Raw genomic sequence first — 16,560 nt, forward strand, 5'->3', positions numbered from 1 at the left:
ATACTTGGCATTTAAGGTTAGCCAAGGAGCGCTCGAGCCAATGTTACCATCCACATTCATCCTACATCCAAAATAATTCGAAGATCGAGGATCTATAATTCTTCATCTGCACCCAATAACTAAGAAAGAATGAAACTATTGCTGCTATTGCTACTCGCATATGGTCTTTAATGCGCATTCGTTCCATCATAGCAACGCACACCAACTTGCCACTTGGACGCATGGATCATCCAAAGTAAACATACACGGAGTCATGACCTCGGGAGAGGAGCAACGGTCCGCGTTTTACGCTCCCACCAATTCCCATCGCCGTCATCCTCGCCCTGAGCTGCTACGAAGTTAAGCAAAACAGTGTTTCCGTACTTCTACCTTCCTCCTCCACCTCCTCCTCTACCTCCGCCAACTCCTCCTCCTCAACTCTCTTCGGTACCACTGACCAACGATGACAATGACGACGACGACGACGACGACGACGACGACGACGACGACGACGACGACGACGACGACGACGACGACGACGACGACGACGACGACGACGACGACGACGACGACGACGACGACGACGACGACGACGACGACGACGACGACGACGACGACGACGACGACGACGACGACGACGACGACGACGACGACGACGACGACGACGACGACGACGACGACGACGACGACGACGACGACGACGACGACGACGACGACGACGACGACGACGACGACGACGACGACGACGACGACGACGACGACGACGACGACGACGACGACGACGACGACGACGACGACGACGACGACGACGACGACGACGACGACGACGACGACGACGACGACGACGACGACGACGACGACGACGACGACGACGACGACGACGACGACGACGACGACGACGACGACGACGACGACGACGACGACGACGACGACGACGACGACGACGACGACGACGACGACGACGACGACGACGACGACGACGACGACGACGACGACGACGACGACGACGACGACGACGACGACGACGACGACGACGACGACGACAACAACAACGTGGACGATGACAACGACGACGAGGCCTAGGCGCACCTCCAACATAGCCATAGATCACGAGTGGCCGAGAGGGAGATAGACGATGCGCGCGCACACGAGCACGCCGCTGTCGACCGGCGCTCGCGCGCCTCCTTCCGCGTGCACCGACGGTGCGGCGCTCGGCAACTTGTCGGCGCGCCGGCGAAAGGCCGCCAGTAGCTCGAGAACGCTCTCACCGTGAGGAGGTTCTTGTTGTTCTCCCGTCGCGCTAGTGCTCTTGTGCGCTCATTCGTTTAATTTGCGATCGAGTCGCGATCTAAATCCTGATTCATCCTGTGCGTCCATCCGTACGTAGCATCCCTCTGCGGAGGTGCCCAAAGTAGCGGCGGCGTTGACCTTCCACGCATTCTCACTCGTCAAAGGAAATTTTGAAGGAGCGAGTGAAAGCCCCCCCCCCCCCCCCCCCCCCCACCGGGCGCGGGGGCGGCCCGGCACCTCCTAAGCCGATCAGCGAAGCGTCATGGCTCCGCGAGCCCTGGCGGTCCTCGCGCTCTTACTCGCGCTCGCGGCCGCGCTCGAGGTCAACGACTCGGCCAGTGGCTCGACCCTGAGTATCCTGCGATGCTGTCGCGCCGGCGAGGACCTTGAGAAACCGATCGACCCCGAGGCCGAGGTGCGCTGCGTACCCTCGACCCGGCCATTTCAGCCCCTCGTCTACTCGCCCGAGGCTCGCACCTACTTGACCGGCCTCCCGGCCACCTGGACCGTCCTCGAGGCCGCGCGCCCGGCATGCCCGGAGCCCCGGCTCTTGCGTTACGTGCCCCACAGCAAGTACAATCCCTTCGTACTCTTTGACTTTGGAGAGGTGGTGCTCGAGGCCGGCACGACCGTCCCACTTAAGCCCGACGAGTTCTGCCTCGGCTCCAATACTCTACTGGCCTGCCTACCCCGGAGGAACGAGAGTCACCAGGCCGCGGCGACGATGCGGCCCAAGTTGCGCAAGTGCTGCGGCGAAAGCGCGGCTTACGAGAGGTAAAAAGAGACGGACGGACGGACGGACAGACAGCTGATCGCTTGTTTACTTCCGCTACGGCACGAGTGGCCGATGCACGGCCGAGGGCCATGACACTCCACACCTCGCCTCGTCACACCGACACCTCGCCGCCCCTCACTCAACAACACCCCGTCACGCCTTAGCCCGTTGCTCCTGGCCCGGACGAAAATACCGTGCATGCGCGTGATACCACAATCCACGTGTATTTATAATCCATTCACCCTACCCGCTCTGTCTCTATTCCGATAATTTGCCAACTACAAAACGTTGCAACATCGAACCTACTGTTATTTAATCTAACTATCTCTCTCTCTCTCTCTCTCTCTCTCTTACTCTCTATTTTTCACACTTCAATTAGGAACTCGTGCGTGGGCATTGAGACCGATAGCCCGATGTCGCTCGAGGAGGAGCAGGCTCTTCTCCTGGCTGGGGCCAACGGCAAACTTGGCAATCTTACCGCCGGTATGGAGATCGTCAGCGGCTTTCCCGTCTGTCCGCGACTCGACAACTTCACCATCGTCGGCGACATGCGAGACGCTGTGCTCCAGCCTGACGCGAGTCTCCTCGTCGACGGTCAGCATATACCGACCGAGGAGTTTTGCGTGGAGCGGTTGCGAGGTGCTGACAGCCAGCTCCAGCCTCCCAAGGTCTTCGCCTGCTCGGAGCACGCGGCCAAGGGGTAAGTTGACCAAGACTGCTTTCCTCGGCGTTCAACGTCCTTCCCGCTATTACCAAAAGTGTCACCCCTTGGTGACGTTTCGTCCAACGAATTGCGACTATGTGTAATCCATCTAAAATTCAAAATTATCATCGGAGTATATTGAAATTGGGAGAAACTTGCCGTGACGCGTGACAATTATCGATGCAGTACACCTTATTCGAAATGAAATCCAATCTTTATCTCGTGATCATAAATATTTCTAATTGTTAATTTTGCAATTGTATACCGTTAGCCTACGATTTTTGGGCTCTCATGGAAAAAGTTACGACACGTTGCCGAGCCTTGAGTGTATAAGTACACACGTCTTTAATTAATGTTGGCCTACTCTCGATTTCTCCTCTTTCTCTTGAAGCCTGTATGTAGTACGAACCTAGCCCTAGAGACTAGAGAGAGACTAGAGAGAGAGAGAGAGAGAGAGAGAAAGTACGATCAAGACGATCAAGACGATCGTCAGTATCCAGCACGGCCTATTTAAAACAAATAGTTTTATTAATTAATTCACATTTTTCTATCGTATGATAATTATCGTTCACATGACACAAGTAAAAATGACTTAATAATTTGTTTATTTATTTCTTTATCTTTAAATTTTATTATTATGGAAATGCCGGAAAAGGCAAATAGGCCAATCGTATGGGAAACGATTGAATAGCGTTAGATGATATTATATTATATCGATGAGAAGGAATTATCAAATTAAGATTTGAGTATAATTGCCATTCGATAATCAAAAAAAAAAAAAAAAAAAAAAAAAAAAAAAAAAAAAAAAAAAAAAAAAAAATTAAAACCATAACTGACAGTCACAATTCACGTTTTTTCGCGCATAAATTCAAAAAGCAGTATTCCGAGCGCAAACTGAACCACTTCCAACATAATGGAAAAGCGCCTATGTGTATTCGTATACGTAAGAGCGAGTGAGCGATGGAATTTTTACAGTTACGCGTCAACCGTGCAATATGTCCTAATAATGAGACGAAAATCTGGGTTCGAGTGCTAGAATGCAAAAGTTTGCGTGAATTTGATGAACATTGAATTGCTCGTCTTCATTCACGTTTCCATCCACGTCTCCATCCACGTCTCCATCCACGTCTCCATCCACGTCTCTCCCTTACTGAAAATCTTTTCACATTTCAACAAGGTCATTCGTTTCAGGATCATGATTATCCTGCATTTCTAAATGTTGAATTAATAATTTGCCGCGGAACGCGAGGTTTTTCAAAGGGTGAAACTTCAGACTTGTCTAGATGTATAGAGTTCCGCTTCGTTTGCTTTCTTGTTTTCTCCGTGGCTTTGCCTTCCAATTATCCATGTAAAAATTATTCACCGCTATGTTGGACGCTCATTATATTATCCCAATTTCGACTTAACTTTCGCACCTTAATTATTAACTTGAGAATTTCCATACCGATGCTTGTCGATAATTTTAATATATATTCATGAAATATAACAAGGAATTATTATTACGACCTCTCAATGCCGGCCGACCCATTTCAATTATAACGCTCAAATTGTCGTTAGCTTAAAACGAATAAGGAATTCTTCTATACTAAATACAGACATTGATGCATTTTTTTTTACGATACTGACTTGTAGCAGATAATCCTGCACAATATTTGTGCAGGTACACACCATTTTTTATAATTTCAATTACACGTCACTCACCATTCGTCATAAAACCATTTCAAACGTTATTTAACGCCACGGTGATTTCTTCTCGAGTTTACGAATTTAAGAAAAACTGGAAATATTTATGCACCATAGCATTAATAATTATTTACAATATACTGGTAGATCGATTGTCATCAATGTCGCGAATTATTACGTTCGGATATCACAATTGTCATGTATTTTTCGTAAAATCTCATTCGCCAATTCAGCAACGATTTATTGCAGTACCATGTACGTACGACGTAGAACGTCCAACGGTTTCTAAAAATAACACGATCATCGATGATCTATGTACTGCCTATTTATTAACAACCAGATCCCCATAAAATTATAAAATTATACCCCCAATTACAGAAATCTATAATTCTCTCGCTATAACAGCCTTGATTCAAGAACAACCCTTGGGGGCCGGTGGCCCGTAGTCCTGGGGCTTTCCTCATTTCTCGGTAAGGAGGTCACTCGGTGGAATCCATCATCCTTCTCCATTACCATCCTACCTAACCATCTCGCAGCTCGCTTACGCATACGCTCATTATCTCTCTCGCACTTTCGCTAATATTTCCAATCAGCGTTTTCCGTTTCTCGCGTTTAAGGGTCGCGCATACCTCCTCGCGGACAATTTGAATCTGCCTCCGATACCTTGACGCCACTCTAGTCCCGCGCCCTAATAATACAAGCCTCGGGCAGCGCTGGCTCTGGAAATCGTGGAATTATTCGCACTTACGGGCATAACGCATTAACGAAACCAAGTTTTGTTACTGGGAACATCCCGCAGGGATTCGAGTAAAAGCGAATTTACGCAAAGGCAAATTCGGCGCTATTCGCGGATGAAAAAGAGGAGGAACGGTGCCTAAATTCTCGGCTAAGACGGCGGTGTGATGAGTCAGTGAGACTGCCGATCCGATTGACATGGGGCGTGGTTACTTTGGGGGCGGGGGGGGGGGGGGGGGGGGGGGGGGGGGGGGGCAGAAGAGCGGACACCTTGTTTCGGCAGCCGCATGGCAATTCGGTTGGGCGATTATTGCATTCCGTTCCTTAAGTTTTTGTGGTAATTCTGCGGGGCGCGGCCGTGGCCCAGGCATCTTGGATGAAATTACATCAACCGGGCTCGAATACATTCACACACTTTGGCAAAATTGCAGGCTTTTATCGTAAATCCAACCGAATGAACCCAAGCCGAATGCAATTTACGTACGCCAGATCCCGCAACGAATTATTTAAAGAATCGGCCGGCACCTGCCGAGCACGTGCGCGAGTTCATCCTGTGACGCGCTCGCAATTATAATTAGCAATTATTGAATTAAATAAACGAATAACGAGGACTTGGGTCGATTCCATTTAATTTCCAAATAATGAACGACCTCGATTCGGTACATCCTCATCCTCTTCCAACCTCGGTTCCCCTTACCCCTTGCCCCTTGTATCACTTACGGCCCATTATAGTGTCCAGCCTATTGCGTGTCGTCGTTGGTAAAATGACTAAAGTCGTCGTCGTCGTCGTCGTTGTCGTCGTTGTCGTCGTTGTTTTCGCACGGCGGTATCTTTGTATGCGCTCCTAGAGCGGTCGATTATAACCGATGTGTCGGCCGTCGATGCCCCAACAATTGATGATCTTCTGTCGGGGTGTCGGATACTGCTCAATCTTAGACAAGGATTATTTTAGATTTGGCGTGTAGAACGCGTGTGCCGGGCAATATCCGAGTGCGGGCATACGTGGATTAATGGGAAGAGAGGTGGGAAACGGAAGAGGCGTAGGTAGTATCAGCGACCTTTTTTTCCTCTCCGACGCTCCATCCACGCGCTAATTTCAAGTTTGATTGATAATAATTTTCCCTCGACTTTATCGTGTCCAAATTGGACAATTTTAAACGCACATAAAATCCGACACGATGACGCATTGATTAATGTACTTGTCGTATCCAGTGGATCACGGCATATTAATCACCTCCATTAGCTTTTTTCCCGAAATTTGTATCTCCGTCATTTTTATTATACGCGAGCGAGCTCCCTTTTGCTCACGAGCGAAAGCCGAGGCGGATTCCCAGTGCCGATCATTATGTGGCAAGGTAGCGCATCACTCCCGGAGAAGGATTCACGATATGTTGAATTCGGTTGATTTGGTGAGTAATATTTACTACAAGATTGAGCTACTCGTCGATAAAGTATGAAAGAAAATTCGAATGACCAGAGTAGCGCATAAGTAGCACATCGTCGGAAAATAAAAGTATGGTTCGGCGCCTCTATAAAATAAGCGATAAAATAAATTTGGCGCGCGATTTCGCGCTCCTAGTATGCGCCGGCTAAGGACAGCCGTAGAGTTCCGCTTGCGCACCAACGCATACGCACACACACGCAATGTAGTTGCCAGCAGAAGGAGCTCAGGGGCTCGATTCTCCGCCACTACGCGGCATAAATTTACCATTCCATGGCATACGATCGCCCTTGAAGTCCCGTCGTCGTCCCATATTTCCCTTTCAGATGCACCGTCTTTGTCGATCCCCCGTCGACCACTTCCCACTACCAGCAGGAGAGTTCGAATAAAATTATATTTCGCAACCTGTTTTTTCGTGCCTTCGCGCCGCACTCGGCTTCTTGGTTCCCTCTCACATACGCCGGTGCATACGCACGCGCACTGAGAGGTAGAGAGAGAGAGAGAGAGAGAGAGAGAGAGAGAGAGAGAGAGAGAATTACAGAGGCGGTAGAAACGCGTAATGAGGGATGTGAGAGGCAGGCGCACTCTCGAGAATAATGGTTATCGGTGCATGCGGAGGATATTGAAACTAGGCTATGAGAAAACGAAGCTTACTTTTACTTTTTCAAGATTTTCAAGATTCAAGATACAGAGGCTTAAGTAGTATTACGGATGAATGATTTTATTAAAGTTTTAGGCCACTGATTTTTTTTCTTTCTTTTTTCTTTTATTATTTTTCTAACTCCGAGCTCTCGGTTACGTTTAGATTAGAATTTCCCTTTGTCCGTCGATGCTGCGTGCAGATTAAAAACAGTCACGCGTGTAAATTTGTAATTTTTCACAAATACATGGAAAAAATATATTTATAACTAATCACCGATATTGTCCCACCATTAAAGAAACCAATAAATTAATTATCTTCCGTCAAATTAAGTTATTCGAATAGAAACGAAAAAAACTAATCAAATCTAACAATGTAATGCTCGGAGCCAAGAACGACAAAGCACTTGTTATGGACAATCGTTACCAAGCACAAACAAATTCTTCGACTTTAATTTCGATACCGACTCTTAGATTATCGACCCGGTGATCATATTGGAGCCCCGACGGATCACTCGATGTTCTCATTTTCGTCGATAAGACTGTTATGACACGCGTCCTTCTGGATTTCGATGTTCAAGTTCGAAAAGTGGGGGAAAGGTCGAATAAACACGTGAACGAGATAATGTCAAATTTCACGATAATCGCGGGTAATCTCTCTTTCACCTCTTTATTCTCTGATCGACTTGGTTGCCATAGCCATATCACTCGGCGCACGTATAAATCGATCGGCGGGTTCACCTCGCGTCGACCGTTAACCTCGGCCTTGCGACTCAACGGACCAACGACGGCTTCGGCCAAGTCTGCTCGAGCGCATTCGAAGCAAGGACACCTCGAGTTCACTGACTTTTTTTTTTGTTTTTTTTTTTTTTGTTTTTATTTCTTTTTGCTTGTTTGTTTTTTGTTTCACCCATCCGCCATCCGTAGGGGATTGTTTTGTCAACATACCGATTTAGCGTGAATTCGCTTCCTTCGTTTATTCCGCGACTTAGCGCGTCGTCAATATTTTCCAAATTGTTAACGATTATAGGAACCTAGACGTTATTTTGATGTCATTGCCCAATGTCGTTTTCAGGCAGAGTTTATAGTCTGTCAATCGTTCGACAGCTTTTGGACGCTTTTTTCCCCTTAGCGTGTCGAATGTTTTACTTGTCCTATTGTGCGTAGTCGGTTATTCGACTCTTACTTGGAAACTAATAATATAGTATTTTGGTTCAACCGTTATTTGCATCTGTGTGATATACTGGCCTGACATTACACGCCCAAGTATGGAGTTGAAAACATTGATATTTATTTGAAGACATTTTTCCAAATTGTATTCGTATATTATAAAGGGGGAATTTGTCGATTATCAAAAAAGTCTTATTAACCTTAGCTGTATAATATTATTCGAATGCTTATTTATAATTGATTTAAAAGCGAATTCAATATCATGGTTTTCATATACACGTTTACGTAGCTTATGATAATGAAAAACTAAATAAATTGCGTTAAAAAATTGTACTTTTAAACGAAGAAAACGTATACATATATATTAGAATCGAAGAAATATTAATTATGGAAATGTGTAAATTATTGCGTTGTTATTTTTCTTAAAGATATAATGTATCGTTGAAGATGCGAAATACAATGAGAAAATGGATATATAGAAATATTAGTGTCTGTTGAAAAATGATAATATTTTGACGTTATATATTGGCCGACAATCGAACGTAACTCACGAGCTCCTCTTTTCTTCTCTTATTATTCCAAGCTAAGATTAAATTAAACAGAGGAAATGGTTGGTCGTCGTCGTTGTCGTGGTCGTCGTGGTCGTCGTCGTCGTCGTCGTCGTCGTCGTCGTCGTCGTCGTCGTCGTCGTCGTCGTCGTCGTCGTCGTCGTCGTCGTCGTCGTCGTCGTCGTCGTCGTCGTCGTCGTCGTCGTCGTCGTCGTCGTCGTCGTCGTCGTCGTCGTCGTCGTCGTCGTCGTCGTCGTCGTCGTCGTCGTCGTCGTCGTCGTCGTCGTCGTCGTCGTCGTCGTCGTCGTCGTCGTCGTCGTCGTCGTCGTCGTCGTCGTCGTCGTCGTCGTCGTCGTCGTCGTCGTCGTCGTCGTCGTCGTCGTCGTCGTCGTCGTCGTCGTCGTCGTCGTCGTCGTCGTCGTCGTCGTCGTCGTCGTCGTCGTCGTCGTCGTCGTCGTCGTCGTCGTCGTCGTCGTCGTCGTCGTCGTCGTCGTCGTCGTCGTCGTCGTCGTCGTCGTCGTCGTCGTCGTCGTCGTCGTCGTCGTCGTCGTCGTCGTCGTCGTCGTCGTCGTCGTCGTCGTCGTCGTCGTCGTCGTCGTCGTCGTCGTCGTCGTCGTCGTCGTCGTCGTCGTCGTCGTCGTCGTCGTCGTCGTCGTCGTCGTCGTCGTCGTCGTCGTCGTCGTCGTCGTCGTCGTCGTGGTCGTCGTCATCTTGGGCTTCGTTGTCCCTCGTCGTGCCGACGACGAGTATTGCAACGCACAAGTCGAGAAACAAGATGGTGAAATGACACGATCTACGACGCGCGCATGCATGTATGCAAACACGAAAATATGCCTGCGTTAATGTATTTATGGGTCAGTCTGAACTCTAAAAGTGTCCGAACAAAAAGCTATTAATTTTCGCACTCTTTACGGCAATAATAATAATACGCCGAGTTTAGCCTTCTTAGGCACAGAGCAATTAAAGTGCAAAGGGAAATATCATTCGAGATCCGTTTCTCGAGTCTTGAGAATTATGCGACGACGAGGAATTCGAGCTTATGAATGAAAAGAAACGCATGTGGTTCGCAAAAAAGAACATGTGCAACAGCTCAAGAGCAATCAAACGTCTTGTATCTGCTTTTTATGCTTGTAAGCAATTTATAAATTTTTACTTTTTTAGACGTTCACATAATTTTCACGTATTTAACAAAGGCTAATAAGCTTATTGTTTTTCTCAATCTTTATGCCCAATATTCTGTCTAATAAGTTTTAACAAGGATAATAGCTGTGGCAATTGTTTTTGAAATTATAAAGCAAGTTTAAACAGTTAGTATTTAAAGAGATTTTTGACAATGTTCCATAGTAATTAAGCAAGAGTTTAATTTTAGTAATAATAATAAAAGAAAAAAATTAAAAAAAAAAAAAAAACAAACAAACAGACGAACAAATCCGATGTAAATTACATTAGGATATCTGCCCGATACTTGATTGCATACGTAATTAAACTACTACATCATATTTGTAATTCCATATTGAATAAAAGCAATAATTCATTTAAAGTAAATTATTTTGATAAATATCATGGAGCATTCAAATCTAATTCTGATAAATGACTTTTAATTATTTTATAATAATAATAAAAATTATTCGTTTATTTGTTAATTTAACGAAACAAATTGTCGCTTAGTTAGTTAGGCCGAACGAAAGTTCAGCCGAGTTTCTTTATCCAAAAAATGGAGCCCAATCAATAAAGTCCCTCTATGAAATGAATAATCATGTCACGAGCCACGCACCCACGTAGAGACGCGATGACAAATTCACTGGCGCAAAATGAGATGGTGGCCCGTATTTCGCTAAACCAGTTGTGGCAAATCGAAATGGAAAGCGGACACGTCATATATTTCGTGATGTGCGCGATGGTACATATGTAAATCCCCGTGAAACGCATTCGGAGACGAGAAAATAAGAGCTCGGAGAAGAGAAAAATGAGTGTGTGTGTGTGTGTGTGTGTGTGTGTGTGTGTGTGTGCGCGAGAGAGAGAGAGAGAGAGAGAGAGAAAGTAAAAACCGGTGTGAGTCGACCTACTTGAAGACGACGGACCGAGCGAGTGGGGATTATTTCTTTTTTGTTTGTATGTATTCGTTGCGACGATCTTCGGGCTATGATCGACTACTAGTGGCGGGCGTGTGTAGCGTGCACGTGTGTAACGGGCAAGAGAAAAAAAGAGAGAGAGAGAGAGAGGAAGTCGGAACCGGATTTCAAAAACAAGGGAGATGAGAGGGTAATGGAGGAAGGCAAAATAAACGGGGACTGGAGGAGGAGGAGGGGGAGGAGGAGGAGGAGGAGGGGAGGAGGAGGAGGAGGAGGAGGAGGAGGATGATTATGTACGAGACAGAAGAGAAAGTGAATGCGATTGGAAGAAGTTGTATTATTTTTAAAAAGTAAAGCCGTTAAAGCGATCGGATTTTCCGCTCTATAACATATTAAAAACGCATTATAATTTGTTGTTGCTAGCAGTAATGTTAACTAAACGAAGCATTAAAGATATGAAATTAGCCTTGTGTATTTGGTGTGAAGACCTAAATTTTACTCGTATTCCGTACTTTCTACTTTTAATGCCGTTTCATTAGCTATTCAAGCAATTTCATTGAATTTTTTACGAACAATTTAAATTTCTCGGTGTTTTTAAGACTGAAAAAATGGGTTCCACATTCCAACGATAGTTGAACATGTATTTGGTAACCTTATGAATTAGTTTACAAAGTGTGTGTGTACAGTATTTTCGTATATTATAGGAAAATACAACGATAGCAATGTATAATCAAGAGAATGGGCGGGGGGAGGGGGTGTAGCATACAGTTTTACTTAAAAATAAATTTCCACACTTCTTTTAATTTACTAAAGCCTCATATTTAAAGTGCTTGCCATACATGTATGCAGACTAATGTAAATTACTAAAAATTAATATACATCAGGCACATTACACGGAAATTAATATCGATAAAGTTTAAAGTGCATTTGGGAAGAAATGAAAGCTCGTTTCACTTTACTTTTAATCTTTGTGGCAGTAACGTTTCTTATTAGTTTTATTTATCATCCCGTTAATACATTAAATTGCAATCAATTTGTACATATCATATTACAACAAATAAATAAAAAAAGACGAAAATATTTTAAACATTAGTAAATTCGTTTTATAGAAGTCATCTATGAACTTTTACTCATCATTGCTTTGCCCTGTTGTTTTCACAAGGATGATTATATTTTCGTATTATTTTTAATATAAATCGAATACAAATATACCTTTTTCCCATGCAGGTATTAAGCTTTAGCAATTATCGGGCTACACCATGAATACACCGCAGCCTATAAATAATTCGAAATTTTATTTAGTCCGTGCGAAGATTAAACGAAGTAGTAAACGCTAAAAATTGTATCTTGCAATTAAAATTTAGGTTATTGTGGCATTGCGAAAGTAATTGCATCGAGATAACACGTTCTGGTAGCTTTGAAAATAATGAAGAGAAGTGCTCCTGACCCGAAGCACTTTAGATTATGCATGACATCGGTTACGAGCGCTGCGAGAGGCTAATCGATCCTATGCCGCGGCGAAGCGTGAATTTCCTCGGAACTTTACTTTACGAATCTGTGGCATTTCGATCATTTCGAGTCTTACCGTACTTGGGTTAATGTTATTATGGGGGAGTAAAGTCACCTAGTACTGTTAAATGATTCGCTGCTTTGGCTTGACAGTCGCCTTTAAGCGCGTACCGAATTACTGCGGGAAAGTATTTATTGCGCCTTCTCTAGGACTTTGTCAATTAAGTTTCTCCATTTCTCGTTCCCCTTTCCTCATATTATATCTATATATTTAACGGAGATTCTTATTGTTTTATAGCACGCAATAACAAAGGAGTCACGATTCTAGTCAGACGCTTGTTGTTATAGCTTACGGTAGCCATTTATTCTTCGGCATATTCATTCGTAGATTATGCTTTTTTGTCACAAGAACAATGAATCAATCACGATATTGCAGCAACTACGAATCTTTTTATTTTGTTAATGATGTTTTTTTTTTTTTTTTTTTTTTTTTTTTTCTTTTTTTTTTTTTTTGACCAATACTACCTATCTATGTTTTAATATGTTTATTTTAAAAAGTTCGAGAACATTTCGTTATGAAAATTTCACGCGTTCTCATACGTTATCACGTCGTCTCATTGTCGTTAGCGATTATGAAAAACAATTTACGTTTAAGTACATTGAGTGTAAGTAATTATTTTGATTACCATTCATCCTCCGCTACTCTCTCTCTCTCTCTCTCTCTCTCTCTCTCTCCTCTCCTATGAATAAATTAAAAGTGTACAACGTCTGAAACGTGTATAAATATCAGACCTTCTCGTTCGAGCATATAATGCGTGATAAGAAACTCATTTTTACAACATCTCCAAATTTTTAAGACTAGATCATACAAATTACAGTTATAGTAAATGTAATATTATTTTTGGATTACCAAGTTGCGCTCACGTATATTGAACAACATTATCCTTGTATTAAGTATCGAACAAATGGGGCCGGAAAAAGAATTTGAGCGTTGCCCATGAAATTGAAACATAATGGAGCATGTAGAAAGCAATATTCGCTCGGGGATAGTACCAGTGCACTTGATTCCCCTAAATTAACAAGTGCGTGCGGCAGGCACATGGGAGAAAGCCAGCCTACGTGTTCAATTTGGCAGATAAATGTGCGTTAGCGCGAAATAGCCAAGTCACTTGTCTCGCCGTAGGAGAATACACTTTCGAAAAATATCCTTATCTGGTAAGCATGGAAGGGAAAGTGCAGCAGATGCGCTTCATTGACGTCATTCGTGTATTAACACTCTCGAGGAGAATCCAAGCAGCCAGACACGTGTCGGGTTTGTCCGTGTCGGCGGCGGCGGTGGCAGCGGTGGCAGCGGTGGCAGCGGTGGCAGCGGTGGCAGCGGCGCGTATCGAGCAATCGAGGAATATCGCTTTCACCTCCGTCCGTACCTTCCTCGGACCACTAGCAGCGGGCTTTCACCGATTGCCAAGCGCATTCGAGACCGAATTCCTCGGCGGCAGAAATCATCCCGGGCCGAAAGCCGGGGGAAGCAGTATAATGTAAACCGTTGCGCGAATATACATTTCGGGGGCGTGGGTGCTGACGGATATTTATTCATCGAGTGTCGATGAGAATGCTCTAAAATTCTGGCGAGCTTGATAATTTTAATCGTGACTCGGCGCGCTTTTATTCTTGTGGCGTGGCCGACGATTTGCCAGCTAAGCTGGGCGCTTTGCTTCTCAAAGGCCTGCTCGCATAATATTATTATTCTCCGTCCTTCATTAATGGAGAGAAACGATACCGTTGCACGCTTGTGCCAACTGCGCGCGTTTCACGCGATCGGTCAAGAGGCGAGCTACCGAGATCTTACCCGACCTTACTTACGAGACCTTGCGAAACCAATTGCGATAATTATGTAACACGGCAAATATGAATATTTACGTGTCATGTGCATTTCATTGATTGTGCGTAATGTATGTGTAACGATGGTATTGTGCTAAGTTGTGCCTGTGTCGACTTTGTCAAGCGTCGGGAAGCATAAAATTTCTTAAGGCTAATAAATAAATAATAGTTGCTTTATTGCTATTTCGAATTACGATAAATTTGAAATATTTAACGTTATATGTCAACTGTATGAGAAATCAGTGTCACGCACAGAAATATCGCTAATGAATGCACATTTTACAATTACGCAATATTACATTGTACATTCGCTGCGATTGTTATTATAAATACTATAATACGCCGCAATGCGAATTAATATTTATATATTAATTTATATTATTTGTATATCTTCATTTTAATAAATATAAATGCAAATTTTTATTAATCATACAATAATACATTTTGTAACGTATAATATTATATTTTTGACCAATTACAATATTGCATTGTGAAATTTGAATAATTATAATTGCTCTGTTAAACATTATGTTATTAATCACATGATATGGTCAATAAATTAAAAATTATTAAGGTCGTGGAAACTTGCTGAACCTAAAAACGTATTAAAAATATGAAAAGCCATTTTATTATTTAGGCGCATATATTCAGGCATACACTTGTGTCTATGCGGTGCTTTATTTACCAATGCAGGTATTTTATACGGATATAATGACAAATAATTTTTATGTTACTTTTAGAATAGCTTTAATTGAAAAGTCGAGGTAATTCTAGCATTTAATCATTGATAATTTTACTTACAAAAGAAATTTGCGACTTTAAGTCTAATGTAAATTACGCAGGTGACAATGAATACTGAATCTTCAAAAGCATTCAATTTATATTGAACAAAAAAAAAAAAAAAAAAAAAAAAAACCAAGCAAGAAAAGAATACAGAGGAATTTATGCTTATAAGCCGCCATAGGAAGAGTCCAATTATAATGGGATTTGTTAAATAGGAATAAGAATGATTAAAATTGCAAATCAAAGATAATGAATTAGCGTCACTAAATTTGCATTCGCGACTGTTGCTTTGGATTTCCCATTAAACTCGTAATACTGTAATGGAGAAGCCAATATTCATTTCGATTTATTAACAATATTAATAACATTATTGCGAATGTAACGATAGTGTAAAATGAGCTAGTCTAGTGAAGCTAAACATCGATAAATTGGACATTTACTTATTTTCTAAATATATTTCACTTTAAATTTACATTCTGTTTTCTCTAGATTATTGACTAGTAGTGCACGATATTATTAATCATCCTGATCAAATACCTTTTAATGACTACAGGTTTGTCGACAAAATTTCAATATTTTCGAATGGATTTCAATTCAATTTTCAATTCGAATGTAATTCTGACAATGTAGCTATTATTTCGTCTTTTGATGTTAATCTTAATTCTTGGATAAAACTAATACAATGCAATGAATTAAAATTATCCAGAACACTTTTTTACAGCGTTCGATTAAAAAATCGATAATTAATTTGAAGTGCAGTGTCAAATTTATTATCTTTCGCAATGATGTTATATCGGTCAATTTTCTAATGCTTTTAAGTATCGAGTGTGCGTTTCGTCTACTTAATGTACATTATTAATTTTAGTAAATTTTAATGCAAAGCTCTTAGCAGCTTTTTAATTTGACTAATAAAATCGATGAAAACTAATCCTCACAATACCGTATGGCTGTATTAATATTATAAGACGATAGTTACGAAGTGTAATTTATTATAAATGCAATTATTTAAAATTACAAATTTACGATCGTAGTACGGATAGTACTTTCTAATTGAATTCTACGTGGGGTACTTAGCACATTGTGGCAATTTCCTATCCACATCTTTTCAAAATCTCTTGAAACGAATACTAAATAGCAGATAATTCTTACATTAAATATCATCGACACCTATTATCCTAACCTACCTCCATTCCCATGACAATAATTGCAAATTAGACATTATTAAGATTGCCTCTATTTCCAATGTTACGATATTTGAGAACCGGCAATTTAAAGGTTTATTATGTTTATAAAAAAAAAAAAAAAAATAGCGACCATCATTTTTATTCAGAGAGATTTATCAGCATCGCCTA

General features: G+C 42.6%; 1 protein-coding gene across 1 annotated transcript in view; it reads left to right on the forward strand.

The window, feature by feature from the left end:
* The first annotated feature begins 1,516 nt into the window (after positions 1 to 1,516).
* mthl1 (adhesion G-protein coupled receptor methuselah-like 1) overlaps positions 1,517 to 16,560 on the forward strand; it is a 243,127-nt gene continuing 228,083 nt past the window's right edge. The window contains exons 1-2 of the mRNA XM_011502180.1: positions 1,517 to 2,043; positions 2,424 to 2,744. Of these exons, the coding sequence (XP_011500482.1) occupies positions 1,532 to 2,043; positions 2,424 to 2,744 (833 nt within the window). The 5' untranslated portion in view covers positions 1,517 to 1,531. The remainder of the gene's footprint in view (positions 2,044 to 2,423; positions 2,745 to 16,560) is intronic.

The sequence above is a fragment of the Ceratosolen solmsi genome, unplaced genomic scaffold, assembly GCF_000503995.2.
Source record: "Ceratosolen solmsi marchali unplaced genomic scaffold, CerSol_1.0 scaffold31, whole genome shotgun sequence".
Classification (NCBI taxonomy): domain Eukaryota; kingdom Metazoa; phylum Arthropoda; class Insecta; order Hymenoptera; family Agaonidae; genus Ceratosolen; species Ceratosolen solmsi.